Source organism: Xenopus laevis, chromosome 5L, assembly GCF_017654675.1.
Source record: "Xenopus laevis strain J_2021 chromosome 5L, Xenopus_laevis_v10.1, whole genome shotgun sequence".
Classification (NCBI taxonomy): Eukaryota; Metazoa; Chordata; class Amphibia; order Anura; family Pipidae; genus Xenopus; species Xenopus laevis.
Genome location: NC_054379.1, coordinates 62981611 through 62998681, shown reverse-complemented (window position 1 = coordinate 62998681; position 17071 = coordinate 62981611). Strand labels below are relative to the sequence as shown.

Below are 17071 nucleotides of genomic sequence, written 5' to 3'. Positions count from 1 at the left end.
CTTCATTTGGTTCTGCTTCTTTTTTAGGGGTCGGTCCGTTGGAAAAAAGGCCCGGACGAGAAGAGGGGGGAGAAAGAAACCGACCACCAGCCAAGCGCAACGAATTCCAGAGGCTGGCGAAAAAACACCGGTAACTAACATTTTCAATTTGTCTGACTATGTATTATCGAACAACGAATTGGCAGTCCTTAATAAGGGTTTGAACTTTGTTCCAGTACACACAAACTCTCTATTTAATTTTTCTGTGGATTTGTTTAAATTTACTAGAACGCTAAAATTGAAAGCATATTTTTCTGATAAACAACAGGGGGTTAAAAAAGAAACAGCTATGAAATTGAGAAATAAGTTAAATGTGAAAAGTAACTTTATGCCACCAGGCCACTATCCCTCTATCGATTCCTTTGAAACTGCAGTGATGTTAGATCTGGAAAAAACATTGGCTAAAAAGGTTATTTCTAAATCTCACAATTTAACTCCAAGTGAGAAAAAAGCAATGAAGTCTTTAAAAGATAATACCCAGATTCACATCACTAAGGCTGACAAGGGAGGAGGGATAGTGATCCTTAACAAATGTGATTATGAGAGGGAAGCAGACAGGCTTCTGGGTAATACCTTACATTATAAAATGTTGTTAACTGATCCAACAATGAAAATTAAAACGGAGTTGGAAATTTTGCTGAATGAAGCGGTGCTGAATGGTATCATTACTGATGAGCTTAATGGTTTATTAATGCGTTCTTTTGTGAAAACTCCTTATATTTACTTTTTGCCTAAAGTACACAAAAGCCTGGTGGATCCACCAGGTAGGCCTATTGTGTCGAACGTAGGTACACTGTTGCAGCCTTTTGCCATCTATGTGGATACTTTTTTACAAGAATTATTACCAACATTAAAATTTTGCCTGGTGGATACTACAGATTTTTTAAATCGTCTTGAAAAGATCAGTTTGCCAAAAAGTCCCTTTTTGTTGTGTTCCTTGGACGTCAAGGACCTATTCACATCGATTCCACATGTTGATGGGATAGAGTGTGTACGGGCATACTTAACTAAGACCAGTCACCCAAATTTCAAGATTAATTTTATTTGTACGTTATTGGAGATAGTTCTAACCAATAATTATTTCTATTTCAATGGTCAATATTTTTTGCAACTACAAGGCTGCGCAATGGGTGCTAACATGGCGCCCGCATATGCAAATATTTACATGGATTTTGTTGAGAACAGCTTTATCCATAACAACAATCAGTATAGTCCATTTATCCATAATTATATGAGATACGTGGACGATACATTTTTTATTTGGACTGGGTCTACTGAAAAGCTATATGAATTTTTGGAGTATCTCAATAAGACGCATGATACCATTAAGTTCACATTGGAGTGTCACAAGACCTCGTTGCATTTCCTGGATGTAAATGTGTCTTATACTGGGACTGGCTTTTTGACATCCTTGTACTGTAAACCTACAGACAGAAACAATTTATTGCGTGCTAATAGTTTCCACCCTCCTGGAGTTTTCAGAGGGTTACCAAAAAGCCAGTTTGCCAGAATTAGACGCATTACATCGAATGACGATCTATACAAGCAAGAGTCTGATAAAATGGTGGAAAAATTTAAAGAAAAAGGATATAAACATACTGAACTTGTAAAAGTAAAAAATGAGGTGTTACAATGTTCTAGAAAGGAAATGCTTAGCAAACAGAGACAAGAAAAAAGGCAGGCAGCTAGGATACCATTCACCACTGTATTTGATTCTAATTCTAAAATCATTAAGAACACTGTGTTAAAGTATTGGGGGGTGGTAAGTGCTGATGTAAAATATGGGAATCTTTTCAGTGTACCTCCATTATTTTCATATAGGAGAGGACGATCAGTGGGGGACCTGGTAAAACAAAAGGCGGTTCAAGGAACCACATTGCAAAGTACCCTTACAAGTATCAAATTACAGGGTACCCACCCTTGCCATAATTGTGGACACTGCAGTGGGATCATTGCAGGTGGCACGGTTACACATCCCCTTAAGGGTTCTAAGATCAGGATTAAGGGTTGGTTCACTTGTGATACTAAGGCGGTAGTGTACTGTATAAAGTGCCCTTACTCGCTTACGTCGGACAGACGAGTAGAGCAATAAAATTACGCTTAAATGAACATAAAAGTACAATACGCAATTACCATCCCCCGATAGACCAAAAGGATGTAAATGAAAGTAATAAAAAAAGAAGGGAAACTGCTTTGGCCAGACACTTTTTTGAGAAAGGTCACAGGGTGTCACAACTAAGATGGTTGATTCTCGAAAAAATTACCCCAAATAACCAGCAGGACAATAAAAAATTATTATTACAAAGGGAATGCCACTGGATCTGGGCATTGCAGACAAGGGTCCCACGTGGACTGAACGAGGAATTCAATCTAACTTGCTATCTCTGAGATCCCTTGCCACTTTCAAATATCAAAAAGTTGTTTAAAATGTTAATAGGTTGCTTCTCCTCTCTATTTTTGCAGATATTGAAAAATTTAATCGGTTTGTTGCAAAGGGCAAGGTAAAAAGTAATCTTTGCGATAAAGATAAGGGCGAGATAATGTTTCAAGCTTTGGCAGAATGCCACAATGTTTTTAGGTGTTTAAGCTTTATTAAAGGAATGTTTTAATGTTTATACTGAAATACTATTTAACTTTGTTCACAGGATTTGCTCTGTATCGAAAATAATTTTTCTACATTTTTTCTATTTGGTCTTGGGAACTGTATTTGGACTTTTTTTGAACTTTTTTTGAAGTCTTTGTGTACGATATTTTCACTGATGATGTTTTATCCACGAATGGAGTTGCTAATTGTAGTAACTATGGGTTAAATTACCAAACATGTGTGGGTTAATTTATGCATAAGTAATGTTTAAAAGGTTCACTTTGTGGTGTGATTTGCTGTCTGACGAAGGGGCCCGCCCCCGAAACGTTACATTGTAATAAACACGCAGGGCTTTGCCCGCATGCATCGAGCTCTGAGTGCCAGTTTTTCTTCTATTACGCTGACTACAATTGGGGTTGCCGATCCCTTCTGACTGTGCACCGGGCCAACTTCTGCTGGAGAGGCCAGGGTGTGCTGGTGGGTTCTGGAAATTGGTCTGTACTCCTAACTACCAAACATCAAAGCTTGTCTGAACATAGAGGTTTTTATCAAAATTCTGAAAAATCACTTCAAAGGTTTTTATTTTGCTGCTCTGCATATCCCGCACTGTATTAGATCCCAAAAAAGGCACCCTGAACATGATTGCCAGGGGTCCACAGAACAGTTTGATGCCCATTGTGCATAGGTTTACCAAAGTATCTGGCATTTAGGGCCCCCAAAATGAAGTTAGCGCATACAAATAGTCCTGTGGGTAACTTCAGCTAATGAAAAATAAACACATGGACTACATTTTTTGTGGGGGAAAATGCACAGAAATATATGTTTACCCCTCCAAAACCATATCTTTTTGGAAAGTACACATTCTACCGAATCTAAAATGGATACCCATGCCTTTCTGCTCCAAACTACTGAGTCATAAGGCTTTCGCAAAATGTACGGTTTTGGTGAAATATCTGAAAATTGCCTCAAAGCTTCAACTTTCCAGCATCATATTGCACATGTATCATTACATACCAAGACAAATCACCCTAAATATGATTGCCAGGGGTCCTACAAACAGTTTGGTGCCCATTGTGCATAGGTTTACCAAAGTATCTGGCATTTAGGGCCCCCAAAATGAAGTTAGCGCTTACAAATAGTCTTGTCGGTAACTTCAGCTAACGAAAAATCATTGACTGCATTTTTTTGTGGGGTAGAAACATATGTTTAACCCCCAAAACGATATATTTTTGGAAAGTACACATTGTACCAAATCTAAAATGGATACCCATTCCTTTCTGCTCCAAACTACTGAGTCGCAAGGCTTTCCCAAAATTGTCAGTTTTGGTGAAAAACCTGAAAATTGCATCAAAGTTTCAACTTTCCAGCATCGTATCATTACCAGCATAAAGAATCTTAAATATGAAAGCCAGGGGTCTACAAAAAAGTTGGTGCCCAACGTGCATAGATTTACCAAACTATGTGGCATACAGAGACCCCCAAATCCAAATAGGGCATTTGAATTTTCAAGTATGACACTCTGGCTACCACTATAAAAGCACCCGGTATGTGTATTATGTGCCATTAGACCCCCTAACAGTATGAAGACCCTAGAAAACCATATATTTTCAAAAATTACACATTCTGACAAATCTTTTATTACATCTTTCTATTGCAAACTACTAAACCACACAGCTATGCTAAACATAATGCTTTTGTTGAAATTTCTGAAAATAGTCACAAAGCTTGCATTTTATCCCATTACATACCACACATTTTGTAACGTACCAGCAAAAGGCATCCTAAATATGAACGCCAGGGGTCTACTGAACAGTTTGATGCCTGATATGAAAAGATTTACAAAACAAGGTGGCATACATAGAGCCCCAAATGAAAATATATGTGAAAATTATGGACACTCTGACTGCTACAATACAAGCACCCCGTATGTGTATTATTGCACCATAAGACCCCCTAACAGTATGGAGACCCTAGAAAACCATATATTTTCCGAAAGTACACCTTCTGACGAATCTAAAACAGGTAAATATGTCTTTCTATTGCAAACTACCAAACTGCAAAGCTATGCTAAACATAACAAATTTTTTTAAAATCTCTGAAAATAGTAACAAAGCTTGCAGTTTACCCCATTAAATACCCCACATTTCTTGCCTAACAGCATAAAGCATCCTAAATATGAACACCAGGGGTCTACTAAACAAGTTGATGAGCAATATGCATAGATTTACCAAACTATGTGGCATACAGAGACCCCTAAATGAAAATAGTAGATATGAATTTTCACCTATGCCACTCTGACTGCTACAATACAAGCACCTGGTATGTGTATTATGCACCATAAGACCTCCTAACAGTAAGGAGACCCTAGAAAACCATATATTTTCAGAAAGTACACCTTCTGACAAATCTAAAACAGGTAAATATGTCTTTCTACTGCAAACTACCAAACCGCAAAGCTATGCTAAACATAAGGATTTTTTTAAAAGAAATTCTGAATAGTCACAAAGCTTGCATTTTACCCGATTATATATCCCACATTTCGTAGTCTAACAGCATAAAGCATCCTAAATATGAACACCAGGGGTCTACTAAACAAGTTGATGCCTGATATGCATAGATTTACCAAACCATGTGGCAACCAGAGACCCCTACATGAAAATAGTACATATGAATTTTCACGTATATGGCACTCTGACTGCTATAATACAAGCACCTGGATATGTGTATTATGCACCATAAGACCCCCTAACAGTAAGGAGACCCTAGAAAACCATATCTTTTCCAAAAGTACACATTCTGGCGGATCTAAAACAGGTAAATGTCTTTCTACTGCAAACTACCATACCGCAAAGCTATGCTAAACATAACGATTTTTTCTTAAAATAGGCACACACAAGCTTGCATTTTACCCTATTATATATCCCACATTTCATAGTCTAGCAGCAAAAGGCATCCTAAATATGAATGCCAGGGGTCTACTGAACAGTTTGATGCCCGATATGAAAAGATTTGCCAAACTAGGTGGCATACAGAGACCCCCAAATGAAAATAGTACATATGAATTTTCCATATGACACACTGACTGCTACAAAACCTGGTATGTGTATTATGCACCATAAGACCCACCCCCCAACAGTATGGAGACCCTAGAAAACCATATATTTTCCAAAACTACACATTCTGACGAATCTAAAGCATGTAATTACATCTTTCTACTGCAAACAACCAAACTGCAAAGCTATGCTAAACATAAGGTTTTTTTTAAATTTCTGAAAATCGTCACAAAGCTTGCATTTTACCTCAATATATACCCCACACTTCGTAACGTACCAGCAAAAGGCATCCTAAATATGAATGCCAGGGGTCTACTGAACAGCTTGATGCCGGATATGCATAGATAAACCAAACTATGTTGCGCACAGAGACCCCAAAATGAATATATAGACAAAATTTCAATGGGCAAAACGAAGTAACAAAGAACAGAGCGAAATGGTATAAAATCACTAAAATCCAACCAAACCCCAAAAATCAATGCTTTTTTTTCCAGCAGTCAGCAGAAAAGAATCAAAGTTTGAATATTTTAGCATGGCCAAATAGGTTTTACGAATATACTGCACGTGCCTGCTGCTGCCTTGCGGCCCCTGGGCAATCGCGACCCAGGGGCCACTTGTTTCCTGCCTTGGGGCTGGGGAACAAGTTGGAACAGAGCGAGTAGCTTTACAAGCCGCTCCTCTGTTCCCAAACCTACAAATGCTGCAGAGCGTAGAATCTACAATCTTTGGTATTTCAAGTCACTTTGCCACAGAATGTAGATTCTACAATCTGTGGCATTTAAAAGGTTAAGTAGAATACTTAATAGAAGGAACAATTGTTGTTTAAATAGGTTGTGCAGATGTATACCATAACACTGCATCAATATATGTATTACCTGTACTGAATACAAAATAACTAAACAATGTAGTGTATAGAGGCACTTTAAGACCAAATTAAACTCGTAACACAAAACAAATATTCCAAGAGTTTCTGGTTGAGTGTCTGACACAATTTGTTTTAGTCAAAAAAAAAAATCTAAAACATGTCCACATTGATCCAAGTATTGGATCTCTACCTACTCACTATAAGATACTGTACCTTTTGGTTTTGGAGGCACAGGACCAAGAAATCCAATATTATCATAAAAGTTATGAATTGCACTAGGATTGAAGAGTGGTCCTGAAAAAGAAAACATTTGAGTATTCATTAGGTCACTAATATTTCCCTTAAAGATATAAATATGTTATTTAAGAACCTTCAATTTGATTGGAAACTTTTATAAGGATGTGTATTGTATATTATTATATGGCAAAAGTGGTTGTTTGGCTACATAACTGGCATATAAATTATCTATCATCTGCAATAAATGATATTACTGGTGGACAACAAAATAAACATTTACAATAGTGATAGAGATAGTGCTGCAATAGTTAATAATTAGTACAATGATGTTATGAAGAAAATGCACTTGAATACCTAAGGTATAAGCACAACACTGTCCGTTATCTAGCCCTGGATATTATAAAATAGGGTATACCTAATCTCACATCATTACAAAAAATGTTACTTTGCTGGGAAATCAACAAAAAATTAAGCCATCATGAAGTGTAAAAATTGGAATGAAAGATACAGTTAGGTGTGGTTGAGCAGGTTAAAGCATCATAAGTGCTAAATACCCCCGTTCTTTTGCCTTTTTAGTCATAAACATCTATGTTGTTTTTTTTTATTTCACAAGCTAAACGGGCAAATTGGAAATGTAAGCTACTCCATGTATGGACCTCATGAGCTAAACAGCTAGTAATAATCTAGCTTCTTATCTTACTTCACATGGACTGAACATGAAGTAGCTTCAGGCTCCCTGTTTGTCATGTTAAGCTCAAGAAATAACATATACCACAGTATTTTTTAACATTGAAACAATAAGCAAAAAGTATTTCAGCATAAGTACTGTTCATTGAGCAATCAGCCAGGAAAAGAATCTAGGGAGAGAGTAAAGCATTGGGGAGGAGACGCTTGTTAAGTTCAGAGTTCCTTGATCGTTCATGCATGACTTCACAGCTTTCCCATGACAGCTGTCTATGATAGAACCCGTTTCCTAAAAAGTTGGAACATGTAAATAAAAATAGAATGGGGCGATTCCCAATTTAATTGCAAATAATACAAAGACAACATCGAATTTTGAAACTAAAAGGTTGTATTGTTTTCTAAAGGATATATGCTAATTTTGAATTTGATGATCAAGAGGTTGCAGCTCTGATACCACTCCCCTCAAGAGGCAAGATTCTCACCTTGCCCATTGGCAAAAGTGGCCCTGTCTGCTAAATGCACTGTAAGGCTTATTTTTATTTTTTTTACTTTAAAAACAACTAGCAATTCTATGGTACTGCATTTAAAGGGGTGGTTCAACTTTACGTTAACTTTTAATATATTATAGAATGGCTAATTCTAAGCAACTTTTCAACTGGCCCCTTTTCTTCTTTTATAGGTTTTAAATTATTTGCCATCTTCTTAGGACTGTTTCCAGCTTTTAAATGTGGGTCACTGACCCCCATCTAACAACAACTGCTCTGTAAGGCTACAAATTTATAGTTACTGCTACTTTTTATTACTAATATTTTCAGGGCCTCTCCTATTCATATTCCAGTCTCTTATTTATATTAATGCATAGTTGCTAGGATAATTTGAACCCTTGCCACCAGATTGCTGAAACTGAAAGCTGCTGATTAAAAAGCTAAATAAAAATGAATTGCAAATTGTCTCAGAATATCTCTCTATTCTATCTATACATAATACTAAAAGTAAACTTAAAGGTGAACAACCACTTTAACTAAGACTTTTAATACTTAAAGGAGAAGGAAAGGTTTGAACCAACAATGCATAAAATTTACCACATACGCAGCATGAGCTCAATATGCAAATACAGAAAGAAAAAAAAAAAAGTCAGGGAGCTCTCTGCTGTGCAGTGCGCATGTCTTTGCCCTGGGAAATCTCTGTTCTGGGAGAAAAGGATGCTGCACAGGATTGGAACAGGTACTGCATTCAGTGACATGACTTTGGCATTGTATATACAAACTAAGCAACAGGACGCTGAGCTAGGGAAATATGTTTCTGACTATATTAAGGCTGAGATTTTTGGATAATGTTGTTTTGAGATTTTCCTTCTCCTTTAAGAGTTTTTAGATTTGTGCAGTCATGTGACTTTAAATATGCCTTATATCCTTTAGATCAGGGGTGTCCAAGAGGTAGATCTGGATCTACCAGTAGACCTTTATCTGGTGATCAGTATATCTCAGGACACAAAAGTGTGACTAAATCAGCCTTCTGTTTCACCCTCCTTTTCATTCAGGTATGTATTAGGTTACATAAGAAATAGTTGTTTGTTAAATATAGCAAAATAAATTTTCTCATTAATCAATATTTAAGTAATATTTTCTATTGAACACAATGCTTTTATGGATGTGCTGTAGATAATGGGACATTACCATTAAAAGTAGACCTTGCATTAGTAAAGTATGGGCACTCCTGCTTTAGATTAGACCTCCATGCAAAAGCACAGTGTTCATTACACTTTAATGATAAAAACTCTATTTTAACTTACCTCTTGCCTGAAAAAGATCTATTTCTTTGGTTAGACAGTCAATATCAATCTGCAGCTGACGATTGCAGCTCCTTAACTGCTGCATTTCTTCCAGCTTTAAACATAGATAAAGGATATGTTCATTTCAGAACAAAAACAAAATATACTTTCTAAAAATGGCCCAATATTTTAATGTTATAGCTACTTTGCAACGTATATTAAAAAACATTAATAAAACCATTAAATATAACTAACGTCCATTGTTACATACAATGCAGATAAATGCAGGTGAACTAAAAACTGCTAAACAGAAGAGAAAAGCTAATGTGATTTAAGGGATCACTTTCATTACACAGACCATGTTTTATTAATTAAGTCTTTTTTCATGCCCCCAGAGCAGTATCACCCTGTATAGCCATCACATTAACATTGTTTATTATTATTATTATTATTATTATTAAGATTGCTTATAAGATTGGGATTGTGGTTTCCCAGTGCAACCAGACTTAGTTATAATAGAATACACATCCAGAGGTGAACATACTTGCTATTTCCTACTGCATACAGAGATCTGTACAGTAGAAGTACAATCAGACTGATTTAGTATCAAAGCAGGGCCTAACTAAGGTGGTCCTGTTGCAGTAGAGCATCATTTATCTTTAGAACAGTAAGAAAAAAATAACACATATATTGGAAACTTGATTGCTTTGAAGGACTGTAAAGGAATCCCCTTTCAGGTGGTACAGTCAATTGCGTCTAAGACAATACATTATTTAGTATTAACACATTATATGTGTTAATACTAAAGTCCATGCTATACTAAGTTTTATATATATAATAAAGTACCCCCTCTTGTAAAATATAAGGATATTATAAGTTACGGAGGAGTTTCATGACCATATAAAAACACGAGGCTGAAGGCCGAGTGTTTTTATACAGGTCATGGAACTCCGAGGTAACTTCTAATATCCTAATATTTTTCAACTGGGGGTACTTTATTTATTATAATACACAAGTTTTAGTGAGTCATGTAACAGAAATGACATCAGAACTCACCGTTTATAACTGATGACATCAGAACTCACTGTTTATAAGGATATAATTTACAAGATATTCATGGCTTTTGTGTATTGTATATCTATATCTATATATATATCTCTCTCTATTTGGAATCTTTTGATACAATGCAACATAAATGCTCTCTAAACTAAGGTCTGATGGTCTTGGTAATGTTGTTTGTACATGGAAACTGGCTAAAAGATCGTTTAAAGAGGGCGGTTGTCAATTGTATATTCTCTGCTTTGAAAAGGGTTTTAGTTGGTTATTGAGTCAGCTTTAATTTGTTCATTAATGACTTGGAAGTGGGCATTGCCAGCAATGGTATCTGTGTTTGCAGATGATACAAAATATGCAGGCAAATTACTTCCATCCAGGATGTGGCATCATTGCACATTATTAAAGTGTTTTATAAAATGTATTCATTTATTTAACAGTTATAGACAACATATATATACCACCACAATGGCAAACATACCCATATATCTACATGATTGACTTACTGAAGGAATTTGTGAAAGAGAATTTGATCTATTTAGGCGCCTTTTTGTTAGATTGTTTTCCATTTCATTGACCTCTGTCTTCAGCAGGTCAAGTTTTTTCTTTTGCACATCAAGTTCACGATGTAGTCGTTCCATTCTTGCCTTCTGATGTACCAGTAAAGCTGAAGAAACATACTCAGTTTTTAATATAAACAGATGTAGTACAAATTAGAGGATTTGGTTATATTGCACATGATAAACAAATTATAAAGCCATTGGGACTGTTTTTTACGGTTTTAAAATATATAGGGCTTTTTTTTAGTTTTTATGTGCTGAAAGAGATCAATGTTTAAATGAGAACTAAAGCTTAACTAAAGAAGTAGGGCAGACATGTTGTACATTATGTTTTGGGTTTCTATACCAGCCAATACACATATGGGAACTGTGTTTTTTCTGGATAATGGATTTTTTTGTAATTTGGCTCTCCATACCTTAAGTTTACTAAAACAAGCATGTTAACAGTAAATAAACCCAAAACAATTGTTTTGCTTCCAATACAGATTAACTAAATCTAAGTTGGGATTGTTTTATTAATAAAGAGAAAAAGTAAATATTTTTTAAAAATTTGGATTATTTCTGTAATTGGTTGAACAATAGAATAAATTACTCATACATATCATATTGGAAACCCATGTAAAGCATATTATCTTTCACTTAACCACCTGTGAGCAATCATCTGATGGTGGGAAAAGTACTAAAATTCTTAATAGGTAAAAATAGAAAATACTTATTCATTAGTGTCGATTCCGCACATGATTTTTTTGACTGTTTTTTTTTTTTAAAGCTCATGGGACTTTTTGTCACCCACAGTAAATTGTGCTACCTCGGGCTACAAAATGTCCCGTGTTTCCTTCCCACCGGTAGTAATGTGAAATGCCAGTAGAAAAACATATATCCACTTTCCTTAGGATTTCCCTCTGGCACCTGACATTACTGCCGGTGGGAAGGAAACTAGGGATGTATTGCCGGTAGAATAAACTGATTGTGGGCAACAAAATGTCCCATGTTCCGAAAACCTGGTCACAGATCTGAACAGCTAACTGAAGTAGCACTGTTAACACTCAAGCAGTACAAACTGAACATCACTACCTAATGAGGAAAGTCACATGAATGTATTTTCTTTGAGCCTGTAACAGCACTTCTCAGAATATCCCATATATATCCCAACTTTACAAGTCACAACAGTGCTCTCCCCAGAAAAAAAGTGATGGAACAGATACAATAAATATTTACATGACTTCCCCCACCTCTCCCAAGGCAACAGCTGACAGGAGTGCACGTTTCTGCAAATAAAGTGTGCAGTGCTACCAGCAAGAAAGGGCCCAGGGAGAACACTGCACAAGGAAGTGATAAAGAAACAACTGTTATCAGCCACAGATACAGGAACCAAAAAAGCACTACCAGACACACCATTAAGCTTGTGAACAGGCCTGTATATACTGAGAATGAAGACAAAACAGAAAGGAACTGTAAAGGTGGCCATAGACGTAACAATTACTATCTTTCTTGGAAAAGATCTTTCAAAGAAATATTGTTTGTTTCAATACACACATGTAGAGCTGAATTGTCAGGTATACAGGTAGAAACAATAGAATTCTACCTGTATCTGATGATTTAACACTAACAATGGCCGATGTTTGGGTGCCTTCAAAGGCACCCGATCAAAATTTTCTGTCCAGCCCGATCGACAAGCAACCGATATCCAAGTCTTCTGCTGATATGGGTCAGCTCTTTTCCCTCCATACATGCAAATTAGTTTTGTACGATATTATCTGTGTGTCTATGGCCACCTTTTGAAATGGAGGTCATTGGATGTCACTGAAAACTTGCCATATAAAGTGCTGCAAATAAAGGGCAACATGGCCTTTGCTTTCTTATTAAATGGGGTGGCACTGATGGAAAACTATCAATGAGGCTAACTTGTTAGTTTCAATATTTGAGTCCAGCGCTTTAAGAATATCCATTAGGAAAGAATAAAATCTGTGATACAGAGAAGCATCGAAAAGGCTGAGAAAGCAACATTAAAGCTAATGATAGATGCTTGTTCCACACCATGATTTTTATGGTGTAGTTTATTTCTAAATTATACAAGATTATTTATTTCTAAATTGTTTATATTAAAAATAAATCACTCCACCTACAAAATGTTATTCCTGAACCAACAAGAGTATTCTTTTACCTGTAATTCTTGTGTGTGTTGGAGCAACAATGTAAACTGTTGTTCTTTGGGGGGGAAAACACAAAATACCGGTTCCCGTGAAAGAACCCCTTTCTGTTGTTCCTTTGCTTTCCCTTTGTTACTTGTTTTATTTGTATAGGCTTTATATTTTAGATGGATAGGGCTGTTATACTTGGGAAGCTGTACAGCAGACCCATAAAAGGTTTGGCCAAATACATTGAATCTATGGAATATAAAAGTTAGTGTATGTTTTAAACAAAAAAAAAAACGGCACGGTCAAGTCATATGAACACTGTTTGTCCAAATCAAAAAAACTCTAAAATCCTATATTCAGGGTATCTGTACATAAAATGAACCCAGATACTTTTAAACCCAAGCACAAAAACCCACGTACACCCAAGCACAAAAACCCACGTACACTTAGGGGCAAATTATCAAATTGTCGAATTTTAAATTCATGTGAATTATTTTTAACTATAATACATTTTAATATACTAGAAATTCAATGGTGGGGGTTATTTAATAAAAAAAATGGAATATATAAAACTCAAACAAATATTACCGCCCCAAAAACTCGAATAGAATTTGACTACACTTGAATCAAGCCAGGAAGTGCTAGTAACAAATTGGTCCCTCGACCTCGCCTGTCTGGTTTTAAGTGGCAAATAGTCAAATTCGAGTTTTTAAAGGGCCATGGCATGCTAAATCTTGAAATTATAATTTGGATTAAAAGTTTGAGAGAGTTTTAAGAGTTGAACCACCTAGATATAAGTAAACAGTTTATACACGTCTCCCTGGAAGCAAGACACATTCGGTTTAGAATCAAATGTTCTGCAGGGATTAGTGCATTCAAAATATACTAACTGCAAAACAACTAAAGGTTATTCTGAGCATCTCATTACCTTGTGTATATGCTGCATCATCCGATCCCGCGCTTAATTTTCGTGCTTCACTTATTTTATCAGATGCTAAAATAGGGTCTGTAAGATGCTGCATACCTTCTGATTCTGCAAATGGATCAGTAAGGTTAAGCAAATTTGTAGGCTCAAAAGTTGGAGAGACTACCCCTGGAGAAACTGCAGGAGGTTTATTAGGGGATACAGTTATTTTAAAAGTATATTTTGTGTTGGGTTGAGTTACCACCACACGTGGAGATGTGGCTGATGTGCTGTTACCATGTGCTCGGCTTTTGGGAGGGTGGTGGTGGATAAAAGCAGGACCCATGCTTACTTGACCAGACATATTCCTGGATGTAGTTGTTGCCCCAGGGTTTGCAGATATGAAAACTGTAGGCGAGTTCCTGATTACCTGGTCATCAACACTTTGAGCATTGGCAGAAATGTAGACCTTAGGCTGATTACGACAGATCATTTCATCTGTGCTTGGAGGGCTTGCTATGTAAACAGTGGGTTGGTTTCTGGTGTGATTGTTAATAGAGGCAGGGTTCGCTGAACTGCGTGAACACGCAGGTCGTAACATTGATGAATTACTCCTCTGCGGTGGTTCAAGCTTTATTTCAATTTGGTTTTTCCTGGGACCTGTTGAGATATTTTGAATATTATACTGTGTGGATGGTTGGGAACTGTTGCCAGATGAATGAAGCATGGGTGCTTGAGGAGTTGTTGGAGAACTTATGGGCATATAGACATGAGAGGTTTGGTGGCCTTGAATACTAGACTGGGATGGCTGTTGCAATGAGGTATGTGGTGTAGAATAAGTAGGAAGAGTTGTCCATGGGTTTGGCTGCGGTGGCTGATAAATCTGCTGTGGTTGTGTTGGATTATGAGACACCCAACTTGGTGTCTGTTGTGCCTGTCGAGATGTACCACTCTGAGAAGTAACATAAGGCCTAATATAGATAGAGTTTCCATGTGGACTATTAAGAACTGGTGGAGGAACACCATGAATGTGCAATGATGTTGGAGTATTACGACTAGGCTGGATATTTGGTGCCAATGTCACCATTATAGGGTTAAACCGTGGTGTCTGTGAAGCAGATGACCATTTGCTACCTAAATGTAGCCCAAACTGATGTCCATGATTTGAAGAACTAATGGTATTGGCCATTCCAAAGACATTAAAGCTAGCAGGAACATGAGCAGGTGCAGTTTGTGGTTCGGGTTCATACAGTTCATTGCTGGACTGAACTCCCTGAAGATGCCCATCACTTATACTGTGAGTTAGAGTCCTGCTGTTTCCATTCATCCTAGTGCCGTCCCTTCCATCAAGGTACACGTTTTGTGACTGCAAATCCAAATTCAGAGAAGTCATGTGATTTCTTAAGCTCGCAATTCGAGGATCATCTGAAAGAGATAAGTCTCCTTCTCCATACAAATATTTTGTACTTTCTTGAGACAGTACAGCACAACAAGCATCCAAGTTGTTGTTATTCTGCCAAAATAAAAAAGGAAAGCCGATTAATAAGAAAAAAAAGCAGAAATAAATAGTATTAAAGGTATTATGTATTAGCTTGTTTCCACTAGTCAACCTCTTTTCTTTTCATTTATACATTAAAAGATATAGTTATCATATTATTGCACTATTTTTATTTGAATTTTTTTTTTAATTAATAGTATTGTTGTCAAAATAGCCCTCAGCCTTCAACCAACCTGCATCTTTTTTTGAATATCCATAAAATACAAGAGTTCATCTGCATTCAACCCATTATACCTTATCCGTTATAAAGTACCCATTATCAAAACAACCAAGGACTCCACAAGCGTTTTTGGTTGGATCCATGCCCGCCAACAAAACGCACGCGACAAGTCGGATGGAGTTGCACGTTTGAAGAAATAATTGGACTGAATGAAAAGTCGGGGTTAACAACTACACGGCCTGACTGTCGGATGAAGATGCTGCTTTCTGCGCCACAACCGACAATCGTGTCGAGTCGGATGTAATGTAGTTGTTACCTCCAACTTTTCATTCAGTCCAATTATATCATCATGTGTGCAACTCCATCCGACTTGTCGCGTGCATTTTGTCGGCGTGCGTCGATCCGACCAAAAACGCTCGTGGAATCCAGCCTTAAGACTCAGGATGCATGATGCTACTTGGGTTGCCCTAAGGAAGTTTATAGTTGAAGACCATTAAGAAATACCCCTATTTCAGACATGAGCTCAATCAGATAGGCTTATATGTAAAAGATTCATACACAGTATCTGAACTTCTGAAAATAAATTTAAAAACACATACATAACTGCACAGATTGTAAGGAAACCATCATAGTCTGTCTTTTACTCGTAGCAATCTACTTTTACACAGATGTCTATGCATTTTTTACATAAATCCAACTGGAAGCTCTTAAAATACCCTAAAATCACACCCTTCTATTATAACTGATTTTATAGAAAGTTGATATTTAGCAAATGGACAGATAAATGCATTCATTCAACCACTGAAAACAATACAAAAGCATTATCTGGGCAATTTTTAGATGTTATTTTCTGCCCCTTTACCATAGGAAAGCCAAATAGGCAAATGCAAGTCACGTTAGGTTTCACACAAAAAAAAACGATCCTTGCAGCAATGCTTAGCAAGAGTGCATCTAGCCTTCTATAAATCCGTGCGCAAGTGCACATAATAAGGCTGGAAAACCCTGAAGCTATCTCACAGCAATTCCAGGGTATCGACAGCAGTCTCATAAAAAAAAAAACGTTAATGGCATTTTTAACATGCAATGCAACAGTGTGCATTTTGCTGCATTATGTGCAATTGTGGAGACTAACTCTGCATCGAGCACTGAAATTCTGGGAAAACAAAGACTTGTGGGACAAAATATTGTGAATTGAGTCTAAAAACCACTTTTTACGGTTACTTTTTATTACTTGTTTCTCATCAGGCCCTCTCCTACTCATCTCTCAGTGTCTCATTCAAACCACTGCTTGCTGACTAGAGTAAATTGGGCCCTAGCAACCAGATACTGCTGAATGTCAAACTAGAGAATTGCTCACCAAAATTATAATTTCAAAAACATACAAAAAATTAAGATAAATTGAAATTAGTGTTTTACCACCAATTAAAATACTATGCGATGTACCTGAAAATTAGTGAATTAGAGA

General features: G+C 36.7%; 1 protein-coding gene across 25 annotated transcripts in view; it reads right to left on the bottom strand.

Moving 5' to 3' along the window:
- The window catches only part of tab2.L (TGF-beta activated kinase 1 (MAP3K7) binding protein 2 L homeolog), a 102565-nt gene that overhangs the window by 26467 nt on the left and 59027 nt on the right, over positions 1-17071 (bottom strand). For all 25 annotated transcript variants that reach the window (XR_005961253.1, XR_001935749.2, XR_005961252.1 and 22 more), the window contains 4 exons: positions 13913-15401; positions 10793-10953; positions 9255-9348; positions 6755-6835 (listed from right to left, as the gene is read on the bottom strand). Coding sequence is in view for 21 of the 25 variants with exons in the window: in XM_018263155.2 (XP_018118644.1) it covers positions 6755-6835; positions 9255-9348; positions 10793-10953; positions 13913-15401 (1825 nt within the window). In the remaining 4 variants the exon portion in view is untranslated. The remainder of the gene's footprint in view (positions 1-6754; positions 6836-9254; positions 9349-10792; positions 10954-13912; positions 15402-17071) is intronic.